Source organism: Taeniopygia guttata, chromosome 1, assembly GCF_048771995.1.
Source record: "Taeniopygia guttata chromosome 1, bTaeGut7.mat, whole genome shotgun sequence".
In the NCBI taxonomy this organism is placed as follows: domain Eukaryota; kingdom Metazoa; phylum Chordata; class Aves; order Passeriformes; family Estrildidae; genus Taeniopygia; species Taeniopygia guttata.
In genome coordinates, this window is record NC_133024.1 from 64,572,410 (window position 1) to 64,592,785 (window position 20,376).

Below are 20,376 nucleotides of genomic sequence, written 5' to 3' on the forward strand. Positions count from 1 at the left end.
ATTTCTTTATTCTTAAATAGGAGATTAAGATTCTAGTTTTAAATTGTTATGAACATAATTAAGTTTTAGATTTTTTTCCCAGAGGATTAATACATTTGAAATTCAGGTTTGAAATAGCAGATTCAAGTAGAGTTAGTGAGTTACCCACAAATATAGTTACTACTGCAACAGAGTGCAGTTAACTATGCAGAAAAGGTGACATGGCATTTAGAAAAAAATTTAAATATTTTTTCTATGTTGTTAGGAGTTGCAACCTACAGAATAAGAAAATAGTTATATTTAAGATACCTCTTTACTGATTATACAGATTGAATTCTATGTATATAAGGATTTTTTTTGAGTTGCACGTAGCCAAGAAGTCAGATTCATTCAGCAATTTTTGTCTTCTTATAAAATCTATGCAAAATAATAAGTAGATTCTCCTCATAATTTCAAGACACACAGCTCTCTGGCTAATTATAGGTAAGAAAAATTCTTTCAGAAAGGAAAACTTTTTAAGACTTTCAAGCATTTTAAAGCAGGTAAAATAGCAGATAAAATGGCTCTCAAATTGGTGAACAATTTTGTTTTAAAGCAATCATAGAGTTATGAAAGAAACATAAAAATATTCTCTAAATATTAAAATTCAGAAATACCTTATTTGTCAGTTCAAAATTCATAATTTTTTTTAATATTCAGAAGTCAGAGCAGCCACCTGGGAGATACTGTTCAAAATTTTGGGGTATTACCCTCTCTAGGAAATCAAAAGATTCCTTTGTCCTGTATGTTTTATAAATTCTCAAAGGAAATTTTAATAATTAACTGACTAGTTAGTATTCAGAATAAGATGGTCTTGTCTGTTTAAAATTGTTCTCTTGTCTAGATTGTTTGCAACATAATAGAAATGTATTTAAGATGTGATTTTCACTCTGCCAGTCTAATGTCTTCTACTGTATACATGCCCATTGGCAGAATACATACAGAATATGCATTCTAGGGAATCACCCCCCCTTTAAGGTACTTAAATCCCTGTTACATCATGCCTACAAGTAAAATATGAACCTGCATTGTTTATTGAGATCACAATTTGAAATATGTGAAGCATTCATTTTAGCTGATCCTTTTTTGTAGTATAGCCTTCAGATTTGTTCATTTCTTGTCTGTGTTATCTTATTGTGATTAAAAAAAGCAAAACAAATCCATTCAAGTCAACCCAAAAGCTGGCTCCATCAGCTTTCCCATTCTCATGCTTTCCTTGTACTTGGTCTTACAGGGATTTTTTTGTTGCAATTTGTTAATGTGTTCTATATGGAGAGGATCCCCCAAAACACCTTAAGATGTCAAAAAATGGCTATGAGATATGCTGGCCACCTGCCCAATCAGAACCCCTCTGAACCATCAGTTATGCCTCAATCACCTTAAAAAGACAGGACCCTATCCTGTGCCACTTCTCTTTTTTGAACTTTCATTCCTTGTGATTGTGTGTCTCGACGAGGGTTGTTGGGCTGTGTAGGTGGGATAGAGCCATGTATCATCCCATAACACCTCTGGCACTTGAGGATTGTCTGATCCATCAGAGGATCAGTGTGTTGAAAGAATGAAATGTACAGATCCACTCAGACTCTCCCTCTCTGTCATGAGCTGGTTGCTTGGCTACAGACAGAAAGAGACGGTGATGGGGGGACAAAGTGTAAAACATGATGTCTTTTTATACATTCACACGGGCACAGAGGAGCTGTGGAAAAGGAACACCATTGTCAGTACAACATAGGCAACAGCAGTATTCAGTGCTAGCAGTCCAGGGGTCAAATGTTGCTGGATCCATGCTATATCACCAGTGGATGGCAAGTTTTTAGTTTTTATTACCTTATGTAAGGTGAGCATTTACTCTGCTGCTCTGTCACTGCGAAATGGCCAAAAGGGAAATACATTCCCTTTGAGATTAAATTAATGATGCCAGGTTTCCAAACCATTAAAAGAACAAACAAATACTGTTTGAATATTGTTTAATAGGAAAGACTCAAAGAAAAAAAAATAATTGCCTCTGAGAATATGTTGTACATTGAAACTTCAGCTTTATTTACTATCTATCTTTTTGATTAAAAAGTTATAATGTGACATTAAGACAACAATATGAGCATATAGAACATGTGTTTTGTGTTGAACAATGTCTTCTGGTCCACAGTAACAAAAAGAATATAAGACAGTTGCAGTGCAACAAATCAAACAGAATAAACAAATCTATACTGCACTTCATCTTACAGGACCTGTATCGCCCACTCTCTTCGGATGATATGGATTCAGTAGGAGACTCAGTGTAAAAGAGAAAATGGAACAATGTTTATGGTTTGTGATTTGATGAAGGTTTAACATTTTTAAAGAAAATAGCTGCTAATTTACAGTAATAGTGAACCGCACAAAAGAGTTTTGCATATTTAATATTAACAACATGGGGCCAAATTAATTCTAGTGTGTGGGGGTATTTTTTGGCTTTATCACTGCATTTTAATGCAAGAATTTGTAATGAATGAGCCATTGAATATGTCCATCAAATCCAGAACAGCATTGTGCATACTTAAAGACACAAAGATTGGATAAAGTGAATATAACGCACAAATCCATAGTGGGCACATTTATGAATAGCACTATTTTTATCATCAAAGGTACTGATTATATGTTCCGTTTTTACCATATCTATCTTTATTCATTTTGATATGAACAGTTAATGGGTACTTTGCTTTTACCAACGAGTAGGTAAAATGCAGAGAAGAAAAAACCTGCCATATTAAACTGCTTGCACCACACAGTCTGATCCCAACACGCACATTTGAAGCACCCTAAGTTTAATCTTTTTATCCAAATGAAAGGAAAGTGAAGAAATCCTGTGTGGTCACAGGCCAAAAGTAATTCTTTCAGAGCAGTGCTCAAATTCTCTTCACTGCATTGCCATCTGATGACTGTAAACAGAAGGGTGCTCACAAGCATTATGAATGTTTTACCTGGCAAGAGCTGTTAATGCTGACCATCCATATGTTGCAAGTAAAGAGGGACAGATTTCTAACCAAGGAAATATGAGGGCCTGCTGTCTAGCAGCGTCATCTGACATACATATGATGACATATTTTGGAAAAATGTATTTTGCCTGAGAAAGTAATTGATTATATTCACTTATGTTGAGAATGGGAATATAATTTTTATTTCCTGTAAGACATTTTGTGCATTTTATAAAGAAAGCCAACAGAAATGGTAAATACTGTAAATCATCCTCCTATTGACCTAATTTTTCTGTTTTCGCAGTATCTAGAGGTGCTCTTTTTGTACAGCATGAATATGCAAAACTCCTTTAGTGTTAAAGTAGGTCATGCATTAGAACCAGTTGCTTAACAAGTATACGACTAATTTTTATTTGTTTTCTGCTGCTTTATTGTGAAATCTTAGTCTAGTTACTTTACATAATAGCAATATTTCCCATTGTATGTGGTATTAAGTCCATAGTGTAGTGATCACACATTTTTTCAGTCTTATACCTTTCCTTTAATTTTCTCAAATACTAATAATTTAAGAATTAGAAATCAGTGTTTCTGATTCTCAGCAAAAAAAAATCTATAGAGGTTCTATTTTTGAGCTATTTAGTGATGATTTAATATATTTTAAAATTAGGAAAATTTAGTCAATTGAAGAAAAGTTTTAGCTGCTACATGCCAACTTCTAAATGGAGTGAAATAATTCCTTTAAACTGATTTGTCCATAATAAAACTCAGCAAATGGAAAATGTTGGCATGTGATGTTATGGCTTGACTGTATCAACATAATTTTCTTTACAGAGGATATTTGCAAAAAGAAATAAAAGGGCAGCAGAATACAAAACTTACCTTCTCTTTTTCCAATATGTGGTTCCAGTATCATTTGGAGGGAAAGTCATTGGTCTGGCAGGTTTGCTGAAGCAGTCAGGTCATTCCCTTTTGAAATGCATGGTTTGCCATTCCTGCCTCAGACTTCAATCTAAAACTGTTCCCAGCCATAAGAACAGTCCATCCCTCACCCTATACCATAATGCATAGGCTGCCCTGTTCTACTGAAAAGGTTCACAGCTGTGAAGTTACTTGCATTTTTTGTTGTTATGAGAGAATGTCTTTGCAAAATGTGTTACTTGATCCTGAGAAATGCGTATTATATAAAGGTGCATTGGGATCAGTTTCCAAAAATTCAGGCAACTAGACCAGATTGAGAGATATACTTCCAGACATTTTAAATTTTTTTTCCTGTAAAGAAGATAAATTCCAGAAATTTTATTTTCCCTCCCTTCTCCCATATAGGCTGCTGCTGCTTAGTCAGTTATTAAGACTGTTCTGCGCAGGGAGCACAGACTGCCATCAAACCTGAATCCCACAGCTTTGCTTAGCTGTGGAAAAGAAAAATGGACCTTATATCAGTAATTGTTATCATAGCGAGTTTTCCATCCAGACTGTTTTAAAAAAGATTATACTAGTCCATAACATTTAATCATTTCAACATATGACTTGTATTAAGGGGCTATTCAGGGGCAAGACATATCATTAATATTTCATTTTAGGAATGAAAGTCCCTTAGAGATTGAAAAGGTACACTGTTTATAGCCTTTGAGATCCTTTTTTGTGTGGAATGTAATTCCCATTATACATGAGCAGAAATGAAATGTTTCTTTTGAGCAAGACCAGAAGGTTTCAGTTTATGGGTGGAACTGAAATTGTGTTCCTTGATGCTATAATTCTGCTTGCAACAGCACAGGTTTTAGTTTGTTCCTAGAGTTCATTAACTGCATTAAATAATAGAATAGCTTAAGCAACTTTATAGTGTTTGAACCTCTGAAAGTTCTCTGTATGCTGCATTATTCGTGCCTAATCCAAGGTGATTATAATGTAGCTAAAGAGTCTTGTATAGATTGTGAAAGCTTTGCTTCCCTTTGAGCTTTGTGAATACTTGTGATTATTTCCCTAATGCTTTCTGCAACTTTGTTTCATTTTGGTTTTTAAACCTCTTTTCTTCTTTTGTGCAACAAGCAGTTCACATGTGAAGCACAGAATGCATATGTTTATATTTACATGCACATGCACACGTACATAGATTAATAGCTTTGGAACCCATGCACTGTTATGTCCCATTTGTGACTTTTAACAAATAAATGGGGAAAATGTTTTAACAGGAGGATGCTCATCTGGCAGGATTCATTACAGCTCTGGTGAAGTTGGTGGAGCTGCACCAACCATTCCTTGCTAAGCAGCTACCCCAAGGAATACTGTACAGTTTTAAGAGATCACATCTATGAACAAGGGCTAATTTCAAACTGACCAGAAGTTACTGGCAAACCCACCATTGAGTCCAAAGTAGGAAGGATAGAACCTTATGCACAAATACATACACACAGACAAAACATTAATCCTAAACTGAAATTTGAATATTTGAAATGGTATCCTTTTGACACGTTCAGTCTTATGCCTCCTCTTTAATGGTGCTGTTCTGCATTACATTAAGTCATGCAAAAATTAGAAGTTCTTTTGTTGAAATCAGTAAAATCTTTAGCATTCATTATGCAATGTGAAAATTGCTTTCCAATTTGTAAAATAATTCAGAGACAGCACATTATATTTAGTTATTTTTCTCTTAAATTCATTTTCACAGGGCATATTTGGCTGAAAGATAAAAATTCTAGGGTATTAATATTGTGGCTATAAATGTATATTGCAAGAAAGGATATATATAGTTCAACATTCTAGAAGAACAACTGGATTGAGATTGTGTGAAATTGAGATAAATAATAATGTTTTCTTCTGCAGTTTCATAATTCACACTGCTGTGTGAACTTTATATGGTGCATAGTTACAAAAACTGCACTCTGAATGTAAAATGAATTAACAGTACTATAGAAAAGAAACTGATCAATTCAAGTTTACTGTTTCTGTCAAAAATGTAGAGAAATGAACAGACAGAAAATCCTTATGGTGCTAAATTACCTCATCACTTGATGAATGCATAGATTAATGTTGTCTGCTTTTTTTTAATCCAATTAATGGTGTGCAACCAAATACAAGATCGGTTTTTATTTAATCTTCACTTTCTATCTGCTAGTGACAAGAGCTTGTGCCTATGAGTGATGAAAAGTAACTTTACAAAGCACAGACAGCAATACCTTTATGTGCAGAGCAAAGCAAGCTAATGGTTGTCCTCCTCTTTGGAAATGGGTGTGCTTCCTCCAGGAAAGCCCTTCCATCCAGAAAACCAGGGCCTGTTGAGCAGAGCAGGGGCTGCCCTGAGCTGCGCCTGGTGCCATGACAATTTTGGCCTGTCTCCAGCTGGCAGCTGTCCCCAGGCAGGCAGTGGGTCTGTAGGTGACATCTGAGCTGTGTCCGCGCAAGGCTGAGCGCGCACACGCCGTGCACACGCGCTCCTGTGCGGTTTGGTGTCCCTGACTGCGCATGGTGATTATCCTCCAGTTCGCTTCAATTAACCCTCAGCAGTGAAGTGTGAAGAAAGCTGTACTATATTCAGCGTGTCCTTGTTGTCTGGTGTTATATGGGGTAATTAGGTTATGGTTTGCCCTGCAATACAGTGTTTTGGAATTTGGGCTCTAGTGAAAGAGGAGCTAACAATGTTTGTGTTAAGACCTCTTTGTTTTCTCAGTTGCACTATGATATTGTAAATATTTGGCACATTTACAACATAAGTTTAAGATTTTACAAAGTTATGCATACAATTATTTTTTTTAATGAAAAGTGCTTGGATATTTGCTTTTAAAACTATACCATTTTTGTATTCACGTGACGCAGGAAACCAAAAAGAAAGCTGTTGATTTATCAACATAATATGTAAAACTTGCAAAATAAATACTGATGAATGTTTTATTTCTTATTATCAGCTGACAAAAATCACCTTCATTTTTGTGCCATTGTTTCATCATACTGTATTGTACTTGTGTTTCATATTTGACCATGTCATCCTGGTTGCAATTTGTTATTTTGCTAGATTTAACATTAATGTAGATTATTGTAAGTGATGTAATAAATATATATTAAAAATGCATACTGTTCAGAGAATTTATTTTGGAAACATGATTAACATGGTTTAACAAAATTCTTGCATTTGGTGTTGCTTGTTCATTTTGGATCAACATTGTCCATCTAACCTTAGTGTAAGCACGTGGGGTTCGTGCATCCTAATGGGTTCCTTTAAACAGTAGATGCATTCAGTGTCTTTTTTTAGTAATAAACTCAGGGCTTTAGTGTGTAGATACAAAAAATGCTTCAAGGAGGAATTCGGTTTGTAGTGGGTCTTGTGAAGACAGTAAATATAACTGCCTGGAATTGCTTATGGGTAACTTTGTGTGCACATGATGGGCTAGATTTGAAGCATAAAGTGGGGAATTAGTGGAATATCCAAAGAAAGGTGCCAGGTCCCGACCAGCAGCCTGAGCCCCAGCAGGACTTCTTCTAAGACAAGTATTAGGAAAATATGCTTGTGAAAAGCGAATAGTACTGAAACATACTTGGTGTGTTTTAAAATAAGTACCTAATTTTCTGATAAATTTTTCCACTCTAAAAATGCATCTCCACATATCCATAGCCTAGTTTTATTTCTTGTTTGGCAGGGGTGGGGGAAAAGAGATGTTACAAATTCTGACATGTCATCTGCCAGCCTGATGCTTCAGCTGATGTTCCTGGAGGAAACTGTGGGCCTGATAAAAGTCCTAGTTTTGAAATGCCCTTGGTTGCTGGTAAATAGTTCTGCCTAAAAAAGGTGTACACACATGGAAAGGAAAACAATATGATAGAAATGGGGAAGAGTAGAAACAAAATATCTGAGGTTCCTGTCTCTACCAAGAAACAGTCAAAAATACTGTGAGAGCTTTTAAAATACAACTAAATAATTTAAAGTGAAGTGGTTATTTTTCTGTACCCTTAATTAGGTGAAAGATATAAGAAACTCCTTCAGGTTGGTAGCTTTTCAAATTTTATTCTGTAGTTGAGTAGAAAATTTTACCTGTGTATAACTTTGGAAGAGGTAAAAGGAAACCTTCTCATTGTATCACTGTACATGTAACTTTTTAGGTTAATCTCAATGAGGATAGAGAAATGACAGTAATAACTTCCACAAATCTGATTTTTCACTTTTCATATCATCAGTCTTTCCTGAATGATGTCAAAGGCTGAGTGAGCCTAGAGTGAATTATGGCTCAACTTTGGAATCAGCTGTTAGGAACTAGTGGAGGTTAGATTTAAATTTATTGTTAAAGACCATGTAGGAAACTATATTTGTCTTTCTGAATTGTCTTGTTACACAAATCAAATGAGTGTATAAGCATCCAATGCTGCAGCTAAGTGAGGGGATCTTAATAAAACAAAGTGCTTCAAGCTTGCAAATTTAACTTCAGTCTGTCAGCTCCATTTCCTTGCAAACTCTCCCATTTTTCCCTCTATCCCTTAAAGAAGAAAACCAACACAAGACCCTGATAATACGCCAGATAATTGCTTGTGTCATTTGAACTTATCTCTTCTTCAAGCTGTGTTGCATAATTACATAAATGAACAACAACAAAAAAAAATCACTTCCCTGTGTAGGACCTCTCTCAAGTCAAGTGTCTAACAAAACAGGGCAGGATGTAGAATTATGAATAAGTTTGCAAGCAGGTTTGCATCCACTTTCTACTGCTCCTTTCCAGATGAAAACAGTTTATAAATAAATTTGAATCTGATGTGCCATTTTAATGAAGTATCTAAATCGGAAAAGAAAACAATTGCATCATTTCTCTTTATATACACTGAACTCCATTAGTTTCCATTCTTTCAGAAGGAAGATTGTGGATTTCATGTTTCTTCATGAAGTGATTTTTTTGCCAACTCTGTAATGTTTACATGAAAACTTTTTTTCCCTGTTTCAGCAGAAAAATGTAAAGTTAAACAAAAGAAAATCAAAAACATTTTTCACTGGATATAGTTTGGAGAGGGAATTTCAGTGTAACCCTTTGCTTCTCTCTAAGTTGAATATAAAAAAATCAGTTTATCTTCTTAAAAGTTACATCAAAATGTATTACTTTGTTGTTTTAAATCAGTTGTCCTCTGCTTTTGTTCTTGGATGATGTACCATTTTGCTGTTCATTGACTCACTTATTTCTTGCTTAACACTGTTACATATTATGGGAATTTTTTTATCTCCTTCAAAGTCTTTAAAAGCTAATACCTGTACTGGATGGTTGTCTTTATTTTACCATTATTCATCATTATCTTTATGCAAAGGAGCTGAGCCTGTCAGGAAGCCATGACAGCTTCCTTGCAAAGGTTGTTTTATAACCAGACTGAGCATTAGTATGGGCTCCAAAAGAGGTGAGTGTAGGGGGCTAAATGCATAGTCTTGGTTTTAAAGCTATTTTTCCTTACTGAGTTGAGCTACATCTTACACGTATTACTGACATGATTATATTTTTGTATTTTTTGTAAAGATTCTGTAGAGTTCTTTGGAATAGGAACATATTAGGAGGCATAATTTAAAGATATTAATAATTCCCTTCTCCTGAGCCTCCTTCCTGAACTTACACTTTGTTTACTAATTTTAATGCTCAGTACATTAAGCCAGTTTCTAAAAGAGTAGAGCTCTGCATGAGATCCAAACTTAGCATTACACCTGTGTGCTTTTCTGTTACTCACATTTCATCCAGATGCTTCCCTCATACTGGAAAAATACAAAGGAATCTATTGTTGAGAGACGTTGTAGACTCCACATGCACTAAGAAAGGTTTTAAGAGGTTTAGAAAATAGAATGCAGTGTTTGGGGTTGAGATTCAGGAATCTGAATTGCACTAACAAACTTCCTATCATACTTAAGTGTCTTTTTATATCTGCTGACACTAGTAGTCCACAAGAAAAATTTCTGCTGTTTAGAACAAAGGTGAGTATCAGCAGAGAGAGATTACAGTAATTTTTATTTTGCTGCCTTTTTTTTTTTTTCTTCATGAATTTAGCACAGTTTCCACTGAGATACAAACTATTTACCAAACAGTTGAAAAATAAATCTCTGGATGAGACATGGCTGAAACTCTATAGTGCTAATATTTCCATTCACATCAGTGAGGTGTGTGGTGTGCTGGCCATCTGTTGTATAAACCTGAATAGGATCTGAAATGCTTACACCAAAGACCTGATTTTTTTATGCCATTGCTTTTATGAAGGTGTGCCATAAAACTGGCCATGTGCTGGCAACCTGTGCAACTGGACCCCTTTAAATCTGTGTAAAAGCGATGACATTCCAAGCACCTCAGCATCTCTTAAAATTAAAACAGCTAATTGCATTAAAGTCTGTGTGTTGAAGAGATTATACTCTTGCTTAGGGTTGGTTTTCCCCCTCCCCATCTGCAAGATCCCTGATGGGGTCCACATCTGTGAGAGCAACAGCGTGCATGACAGACTGCCTCACGATTGGCAAGCCAACTGGAAGGAAGGCTGAGACCCACAAGGATTGCTGGACCCGCACGGCTCTCAGCTTGTGAGAACAGCGAGCTAATTAAAGTCTAAATAAATGAAATCTCTTTCTAGCTGAAGTAAAGATAAATAAATAAATGCCTGCATGTTGTTAGAGAGGGCTGAATAAAGATGAAAATATTTGTGTCATGTTTATCCAGTAACATCTCTTTAATTGTGAAAGGGGTGCTGCCTACAGATTTGGTGAATATGTGCGAATGTCCAGTTCCTGATTTATTTTCAATCTGTTGTTGTTTTAATAGTTCAGCAAAGGTAATGAAGAGTACATTTTGATATATTTTTCAATAATTATTTAAAGTTTTAAGTCTCAGTGTATATTTTTAGCACATCTTCCTAGCTACTGCTTTCTTGTCACTGACAAGTTCTGCCTCTGCCTCCGTGCCAGTGCTTCGCAGGCTGCTGTCACCAAAGGGGCTGTATGCTTTGTTTGCAGACCGGTGGTATGTCATATACTGATGCATTATTTCAGTTCTTCTGTTACCAAAAAACATTTTAACCTTCCCATCTTTAACAGTGCCAATAAAAAAAGAAGTAGAGCCGCTTAAAACATCAGTATGAAGTAATTTTTTTCCTTTAAATTTTCTGTGGGCCACTTTTTTTCAGTCTATTAGACGAAACCTAGGTTAAATACATATTTAAGAAGTTTGCCCAAGACCTATTTAGTAGTCAATTTAATTTCACTCATGTGTAGATCATTAAGATTATTTGTATTTTAGTTGAAACACTTGTTAAAATGCCTTGTTTAAATGGGCCTTTGAAGATATCTCATTTTGGAAGGACTGAGCAATTGTATTTCTTGGCTAAGCCTTGTTTTAAGGTCCTTGAAAATTTCAGTCCTCAAATAGAAATTTGAGTGTCTCTAGGCACCCATTCTGAGACGATATGGCCGCTGAGTTAGGTCTCAATTTTCCTATCTCCCATTCTCATGGATGACAGCAATGACTGCAAGACTTGTAAGGAAGCATCAGGCTGCTAAAGGAAGCTGCAGTGCTGTGCAGTCAGCAGCCTTGACCTAACGTCTACTTAGAAGTGTAATCTCACCATTTAAAGTGCAAAATATGAAAAAAGTAGCTGTTAAATAATCTGTTGAAAATCTAGCACTAACCTTGTTGTGATTGTACTCCTTAAATGTTGTAATGATTCATTCCTGATCATAGAAGTAATATTAAACATATTTAAATTGTAATTCCTTTCAGAAAATAAGTATGGAGTGGGAAAATAAGTATGAAATTGGATGTTTATTCTAGGAAAACAAACAAACATAGCAGAAGGAGTAGAGAGAACATGTTTTTCTACTTATTTTAGAAGCAGGACTGTAAAGGAAATAATTCTCTCATTACACATGTATAAAAATAGGCTTTGAGACTGACTTTTCCAGGCATGAGAACTCCTAGCATTTTCCCGTTACCTTGATCCACATCTGCTCATTTGTTCAAAAATGAACCAGAGGTAAGTTTTTACTGGGATGTCACGCAGAGTTTAGTACAGGAATAGAACATATATAAACACGTCCTAACCATGAAACAAGAGCAGCAATATCTTAGCAAACTGCATAAAATCACTCAGTGCTGATGTCTGTTGTCAAGAGGCAACAAAAACAGTCCAAAAATTGATTAATGCATTCTTCAGTTCTGGTCAAAGCTCAGAAGAAATACTTGCCTGGATGAAAAGAGGGAGCTGGGGTTGATTAAAGGAAACAAGGGTAAAGAATCTCATGGTAGATGGGATGTGCAAGCTCTCAGGATTATTTAGTGAAAAGTAGGCCAAGTTCAGACTTTGTCTAAGTCATCTGACCTTTGTTATGGGAGAAATTAAAAGTTACTCTGTTCAAATGAATTCAGCATACTGGCCAGATTTTAAGTCTGTTGATTGCATTTTCCTTGGCTTGGTACTCAGCAAATGTCTGAACTGCTGCAACTTCAGTTATTTTTGCTCCAGCCCTGAACTGTGTTCTGCAGTGTCAGACAAAAGAAATAATTCCACAGTAGTTGTATTTAATTTGTAAAGTGGATTGGCACTATGATTGTGGGCATCTAAAAATCTTGAAAATACTGATAAGAAAGTGATAGTGTTAGTTACATGAAGTACAGCCTGCAATCTATATAATATATAGACTGAAGAAGATAATGAAATAGTGCAGCACTTTCCTCATGTGAATGACATGAATCCAAGGAAGTTTTAGTTTTGCAAATCCTCTGAATATTTTTCACTTAAGTTGTAATAGGAGGACCTGAGGAAATGCATAATTTGGATTTAAGTTTGAAGTGCCACCTTTACATTTATAGCTTCTTGCTTCCTTTGAAGATAGGAGAATCCTGAAGATGAGTTTATATAATTGTTATGCACCACAGGATAAAAGTTTTGGGTGAAATCCAGTCCATCTCTAATGTCTCTGTAGCTTCATCCATCTAGATGCATGATGAAGCAGTTTTCCTAAAGTCTGTAGTTAACTGATAGACTTTGATAGGTGCTTTGGAAGGCTTCCCTGGTGAGATCCTGCCTCCTACACTTCTGGCATCCAAGGTGGGTGGCTACAAGTTTCCTTTGAGGGGCCACAGAGACACCACTCTCCCCCCATTAGCTGTACAGACAGGCTCTGACAGTTGCAGGATAAGTACATGAAACGGAGCACAAGAACAGAGTCACTGCCTCAAGTGAGCTACCCCCATCAAAGGAAACAGCAACCATTTTGGTTGCAAGCTGCAACCACCCTGGCATTTTATTTGTCCATACATTACCATAATGAGTTCTCCCTTTTAGAATAAAACTGGGGAGGATTTCAACCTCAAAGGGAGGTTTGTAAAATTGAGGAATTCTGCCCGTAACACAGCCAACTAAAGACGTAGGTTCCTCTAGTGCCTGCTGAGTTAATAGGGTCTCTAAGAGCACGGTCTCCGGCCTGTAGAGGGCATACGGCTCCTCGGTTTTCCCTGCCAAAATGTACGTGGAATAGGGAGAAACTGTTGGAGCATATATCAAAGTATTCTTGTAGGCACATTGCTGGACTTGATGAATCAAGGATCTCTCCAGTAATGTGAGGTTACTAAAAGTGTAATTTCAGTGGAAGAAGCTGGACTCTTTCCAAGCATCCACGTATCCATCCATCAAAGTAGATACTTTACATAGGGAACACTGAAGCCTCTCCAGGACGTGTGTCCAGCAGGAACGTGCTGTGGGTACTTGTGCTTCTTAAGAATCATCTGTTTTCATTTGTGTCTCCATTTCCAGAGCTCCCAACACAGTGGCTCCTCTACCTCATTAGCATCCACCAAAGTTTGCAGCTCTATGGATGAAAATGATGGCCCTGCAGAAGGTAACATTTGGAGGCTGACATTACAAAGCAGTCAGTGTAGTGATAACAGCAGCTGTGTAGGAAATGAGTCATTCTTCCTGCCAGAGAAGGTGGGAGCATTACAGGCTGGATAATTTTCTGTGAGGAAGCTTCTCAGCCTTAGCAAACCAGTTAGGTTCACTCTGGATCAGAGTTGACCTGGACATCACTCTTCAGAGGTATTTTTATTGTGGAATACTTGAGGTTTTATTTCTGTATGCAACACAGTACTGACTGGCTTATTTCAGTATTTTTGTCTCATCTGCCGTGGTACTAAAGAACACACTGCAGTCCTGGGTCTTTACTCAGAAATGGATAGTCTTATTCCATGCTAAGGCTTTGAGCAAGTTGGCTAAGGGACAAGGTCTGCTCAAGCACTGCTGGCTCACACGCACATCTACGTACATGTGTGTGTATCTGTGCTCCTGTTGGAGAACAGCTCTTCATGCTGCCTGTGAATGCAGACATACCCCAGCCTCCTTGTGTCCTAGCATTCCTAGCATTCACTTTTAATACTAAACTAGAACAAAGGACAGAGTAATACACAGTTAAATGCACTGTCTTAAAGATCGTAAACACAAATCACATTTCTGAGAGGATATTTTTTTTACATTACAATATTTATATAGCAGTTTGTATCAGCTGCAGTTTACAGTCAGCTTTTAGAGGCATGTTAGGTATTTGTAACACTATTTCAAATACATTTAAAAATAATAGTACAGGAATGAGCACTAAAACACATTAAACTACAAGCTTCTTGTATGCTTAGACACTGTGTAATGCAATTTTACCTAAACATCTGGTACCCAGGTTGCATGTGAGGTAGTATTATTGAGAACATTTGTTTAAAAACTAAATATTTGATATTGGGGGATGGGGAGAACTAGCACTTAGCACATGAGGAGTTTTATGGATGTCTCAGTTTACAGGATGTAATAAAATAAGTGCTTGAGTGTTGGACTTCTTTGGTACATATATTTAATCATGCTGTGTCAAGGAGTTCCAGCCCTTTTTGGAGGCTGGTCTGCGCTTGTGCAGATCATAGAGACCTTTTTGTAATTAAAAAAATACAATTTTGGTTTTGTCTTGGGGGCATATTGCAATAGCAACTATATAACACTCAAATGGTGGTATGTTTGAGCCCCCAGAAGTCTTATTTTTCAATATTGTATCTGCATGAAACCTGTTGAGTACATACAATGTCAGCAGCATGGTTTCACTGTACAGTAAGTGAGATACTGACTGAATGGTTTCCAGGCTCCCAAACTGTGGACTTAAAATGCATGTTATGTGCAACATCTGTGTTTCCTTCACTAACAATAAAAATGTACTAATGATTCTTTCAGAAGTGTTGGAGGAAGGTTTCCAGGTCCCAGCGTCAATAGCAGAGCGATATAAAGTTGGAAGGACTATAGGAGACGGAAATTTTGCTATTGTGAAGGAGTGTATAGAAAGGTGAGGAGGATAACAAGCTTATTACTGTAAAAAATAATTATTAATGTCATGTTTTTTCCAGATCATATCTTTATTTATAGAATACAGAAATGTAATAAGGTAATGTCTCAATGCCAGATGGAAAAACTAATGTCCTCTCAAATTAAAAAAAGAGTGAGTTCAAGGGGCAATCTATAAATTTAATTCTTTGTGGGGTTTATATGGGTTTTTTCTGCTACACTCCACATGATTTTACCAATTCCTTGTGTTAAATCTTCCTTGTTGCACTGAAATAACATCTTTTCTTGCAGTATGTTCTTGCAATGCTCCTTTTACATTAGACCAGTGGAACATTTCATGTATAGCAGCACTCTGTAAAGATGTCAGGAAGTTCTCTGTTTGGGGTGTAGTGGCAATGGTCAGCACAAAGAAGTAATTTTGGATCCATCTATTCTACCATCTGACACTGAGGTGTAGTTTCTTCCATATTTATTTTTAATTTAATGGACATATAACTCCTGCTTGCCTGCTTTGTGCCATTATATTTGCTCCTTCCAACTTTATGAGCCTCACTGCAGACACCAAAATCTAACTTCTTCAGTGACCTTTACCGTTAAGAGGTGAAAAGAGTCATTGATTTTAGATGTCTACTCCATATTAGAGAAGTCACAAGTCACCTCAAGTGTCAATGTCGCTGAAAATGTCCAGGTTGACTATTCATGTGTCTATTTCTAAATCTGTTCAGGCTTGAACTGGCTCTACCCAACCTTAAGAGTGTAAAAAATAGGGAACAAAGCAGGAATGCTCTAAGCAGAACTGTGCTTGCCTTTTAGTGGTATGGTTAAAAATAGGACACTATGGGATATAAAAGACAGAAGGCATTTCACCTGTATGTGAAACGACCATAGGATTGCTCATGTTAAATAGTGGCATTGCAGACAAAGCAAAAAGCTGCTGGAGCTGGAGATGTCCAAAAGAGAGGACACTAGAGATGTCAAGGTTTGAAAATGAAATTTCATCATTTAAGTTTTCTATCCCCTATTACCATATCCTGGAGAGGAGACTCTTACAGAGGACTATAACTTCACCTTTGGGCTCAAAGGTAAAACTCTTCTTTAGCTTGTAAGAATATGATATAAGCCCTGGAGAGTGAGATTAAATCTCCTGACAAATTAGCTTGGCTGGTTTTAAACTAGGCTTCTTGGAAAAATACAGGTCCACCTCTGCATCCAAAAGTGCAGCTAGGAGATCATGAAGACAGCTGTTTCAGAAAAGGGTGAGAGTGGATTTCATGTCAGCTGACAGTGTGCTTGTGGGACTTGGCCAAAGTTCTAGTGAGTCCTTTAGTGTTCTGCCAGAGTTCTTGGTGGAGCTGGTCATCCAGAGGGCAATAGCTGCTCAGATCAAACCTTGGGGTCTGAGCACTCAACTGTATGGAAACCTAAAGGAAGCAAAGCAAAATTGTATGAAACAAAGGAAACACTGTAAAACCCTATGGAGGGACATGACCAATGAAATAAATGGATGAAAAAAGAGACAAAAGCACCTTAAGGTAAAGGGAATAATGACTGGGAAAAGCAGATTAGAAGCTAAAATAAAGAAAAGTTGTGGTTTTAATAAACTCATTCAGCTGAAAATGCAATTTGTGCTGAGAGACAGTATAGATGTGCTAGTGTGCATGTCACAATTCTTTACCAAACTGAGAGAAAATGCATGAACAGAATTAAAAGTCCCATCACACCTAAAAATAATGCTGATTACAATATCCTGGAGAGCCTGAATGAAAACTGTTTCCTGTCCTCTTGTCTATCCCACCAATCCCAGAAGTATCCAGTAACATGGTGTGTCTAATGTACTCAAATAGCATTTTTCCCCAGTTATTCCCAGATATATGGACTTGTGGTCTCTGGGCTATACCATTCCATAGATCCCATTTCTATCAGAGCTACTACTTTTGGAGATCTTGAAAACTAAAGTGTAATTGTTTCTGTGAGGTTATACTTCTAAAGCAGTATGTCCTTCCCATCACAAGTGTGTAAGGAGGGTAAATTATACCAGTACCTGTGAAACTCCTTCAATATTCTTTTCAGTCTTTTTAAGCCTCTTTAACCTCCTCACTTCAAAGTCTGATATGTCCATCATCTGCAGAGCCAAAATTAATTGGGTGATACCTGAGACAGAGAACTTTTTCATTTTCTTGTGAAGTACAATTCCTGTGTGCATTAGACTTCAAAGGAATAGCACCATAAGGTGTTAAACAAGTAGGAATGGGTCTTGCTGCACAAATTCACTGGTCACATGAATACTCCTTCTCCATATCTGTGAGATCAGTCTGTGAGCACTGGTTAATACAGGTTTGTGATCACTTCGATACATTCACAAGCGTTTTCCTCTGACAATGAACAGTCCAAATAGAAATCAAAAACCATCTCCAAAATTTTCACATGAGGAATTCTAAATCCCGTTTTGAGCATCTGTGAATGTACAGGCACACACCCTTAAATACATTTAATGCATGCACAAATACAACAACAAAGATAGACTTTTGTCTCCAGTGCAATCTAAATCTCCATGAAGTTTGCAAAAGTTTTAAAAGCCAGGGAACACAGCACCAAGCCCTGTTATGAGCTAGAGGTACAACTCTGTGGTAGTGCAGTGGGTCCAGACTCCTGTCTAGCCATGACATGTTGCCTTCTTTTTGTAGTCCCTTTTTATTTTTTGGAGTGAGCAAGAAGTAAGAAGTGAGAGGTACACTGGTGCCTGTTTCACAGTGACTTTTTGACATGGCCATGCATATTTTTTGGTGGTGTATAAGTTGCAGTGCTGCTGACAGGCCGCGGTTCTGCAGCTTTTCAGGGGAAAGGATTTACATTATCTTAGCTTTAATTTTCTTTTTACCAAAACAAAGAGCAGTCAGAGTTGTCATCTGCTTGTTACATATCTGCTCTAGCGTATGCACAATTTGTCCTGCGGTGTTTTCATATGTGTTCATTTTTAACTTTCAGATACTTTCAAATGCTGACATTTCCTCACTAGATCACATTTCCCAGTGTCTTGGAGTACATGGAGTCTCTCATGGCCAACAAAAACCATCAATTTCCTTTCTCATGACAGAAAGGAAGCATTCCTAGGGCAACCAAGCAGCTTAAAAGAGACTGCTATTGAAAGAGGCTATATTTTGTCTGAGTTTGAACCCCAGATATCTTAATTTCTAATATTTCTTGTTCAACCTCCTTCTTCTAGTCCCAAAAATAGTGTCCAAATCTCTTCCTGCCCCCTCACTGAACTTGGATTGTAGCCACTGAAGAGTAGCACTGGAAGGGGGCATCCTACAGAGTGTGCAGCCCATTCTGGGGGGCTGTAGCACTAAACCTCTGTGTGGGAGAGTACAAATAGGAGAAGTTTTTTATTTTTATTTGCATAAATCTTGAACAGATATGCTGTAATTCCCCCCCCCCCCCCCCCATTCATAAACCTTCTTATTTTGTGTGATTTATTTTGATGAATTTCCTAATAGAGACAGTTTTAGCTCTTTGCCTGGGAAGGTAGACAGAATGAATATATTGGTGGTATTTATTGAATTATCAATTTTTCCTTAAATTAAAAATTGGTGGTACATCATTGCCAGAGGAGTTCTCCATGTTTTAATATAGAAATGAAAATGCCCAGTTGTTTTCCAGACACAGTGCTTTCAGTGTATTACACACTTTGCATGTCCTGTTTGACAGACTGAGCACACTTTTAGACACATTAATGTCTCTGTTGAACATACTCTCTATCAGTTTAATATATCAGTTTAACTACTGTCTTTTGTGAAATGAGGAATAAAAAAATGACCCTGTATTCTTGAAATGTTTTTTTTCTTAATTTTTAACCAAGCATGCCTAAAGGCAATGTAATAGACATTTGTGACTTGATTAGGCTTGTATTACAAAATGAAAATATTTCAGTAAGGTCTTTTTCTTAAATTATCCCTTTTCTATTTAATCTTATAGTGAAACTGGTGCTTGTAGGCAGAGCTTCTTGTTTTCATTCTTACAGCCATCTTCTAGTTTTGTAACTTGAGAAATGGAAGTTGATGCTGTTAACTTGTCTACAAGCTAATTTTTCTGTTAGTATTCTAGATAATAGATATATGTAGTAGTGATAAATATTAGAAGGATTCAAAACAACACAGTAGTTAAAAGGAAATGTCTTGTCATCTTGAACTAATTTCTCTTACTGTCTCCAGAACCTTCCACATTCTTGCTAAAAGCCAACATATTTAACTTTGCTAAATATCCTATAATTACTGAATACATAAAAAATTATTCCAAGGACTGACATTTTTATCATAGCAGTTGTAAATGCAGATATTCAAACAATTTCGTTTTAATTAAAAATTAAGTAAGAATTTTCCATGGGTTGTATTTTTTGTAGGATAGAAAACAAAATTTCTTTGTTTTGAAAATATTTGAGCCTGTGAACACTGTATGGTATTTTTACATAAAAATGACAAATAAAAATTCTCATTAGAAAATGGAAGAAAAAGTCAAGCAATTTTTTTTTGCTTAGAAAACACTGAAATGCTTTCATTTTAATACAAAAAAGTTATATGTCTTTTTCCCAAGCATGCATATTTAATAACTTTGGCTCCATTTTAAAATACTAGTCAAATCTAAGCTTTGTTTCTTAGAAAAAAGATAATATTTTACTAGAACTTCTACTACACTTATTATAATCATATAACAAATATAAACTCAACTGAGAAAAATATTCAGTGTGATTGAACATATTTTTTTCTCTTTCCTCAGATCAACTGGTAGAGAATATGCTCTGAAAATAATCAAGAAAAGTAAATGTAGAGGAAAAGTAAGTACAAAAAAATATGAGACCAAAAGACTATTTTTTCCAAGAAATTTTTTGTGAGAGATCATTTTGAGAAGCTGGTATTTGTGTACTTCCTGACAAGTGTTTGAATCTCTTTATTTGAAGTCTTTGCCTACCCTCTGGAGACTCTTGGAGTTTCAGGAGAAAAGGCAGTTATGTGCTGTTCTAGACTTGTGCAATGATTCTCCAGTTGGTTGCTTGCGCGTGACTCCTTTCACTTTATCCATGTAATTATGTCCTCTAGTTTTCATAATTCCA

The 20,376-nt window shown here is 36.4% G+C and overlaps 1 protein-coding gene across 6 annotated transcripts in view; it reads left to right on the forward strand.

The window, feature by feature from the left end:
• The window catches only part of DCLK1 (doublecortin like kinase 1), a 230,113-nt gene that overhangs the window by 169,685 nt on the left and 40,052 nt on the right, over nt 1-20,376 (forward strand). For 4 of the 6 annotated variants that reach the window (XM_030274107.4, XM_012569748.5, XM_030274128.4 and 1 more), the window contains 3 exons: nt 13,713-13,797; nt 15,162-15,270; nt 20,043-20,100. In XM_030274107.4, the coding sequence (XP_030129967.1) occupies nt 13,713-13,797; nt 15,162-15,270; nt 20,043-20,100 (252 nt within the window). Of the gene's footprint in view, nt 1-2,243; nt 7,034-13,712; nt 13,798-15,161; nt 15,271-20,042; nt 20,101-20,376 lie in introns of those variants that run through there. The other 2 variants (XM_030274134.4, XM_041716483.2) reach the window with 2 other exon arrangements.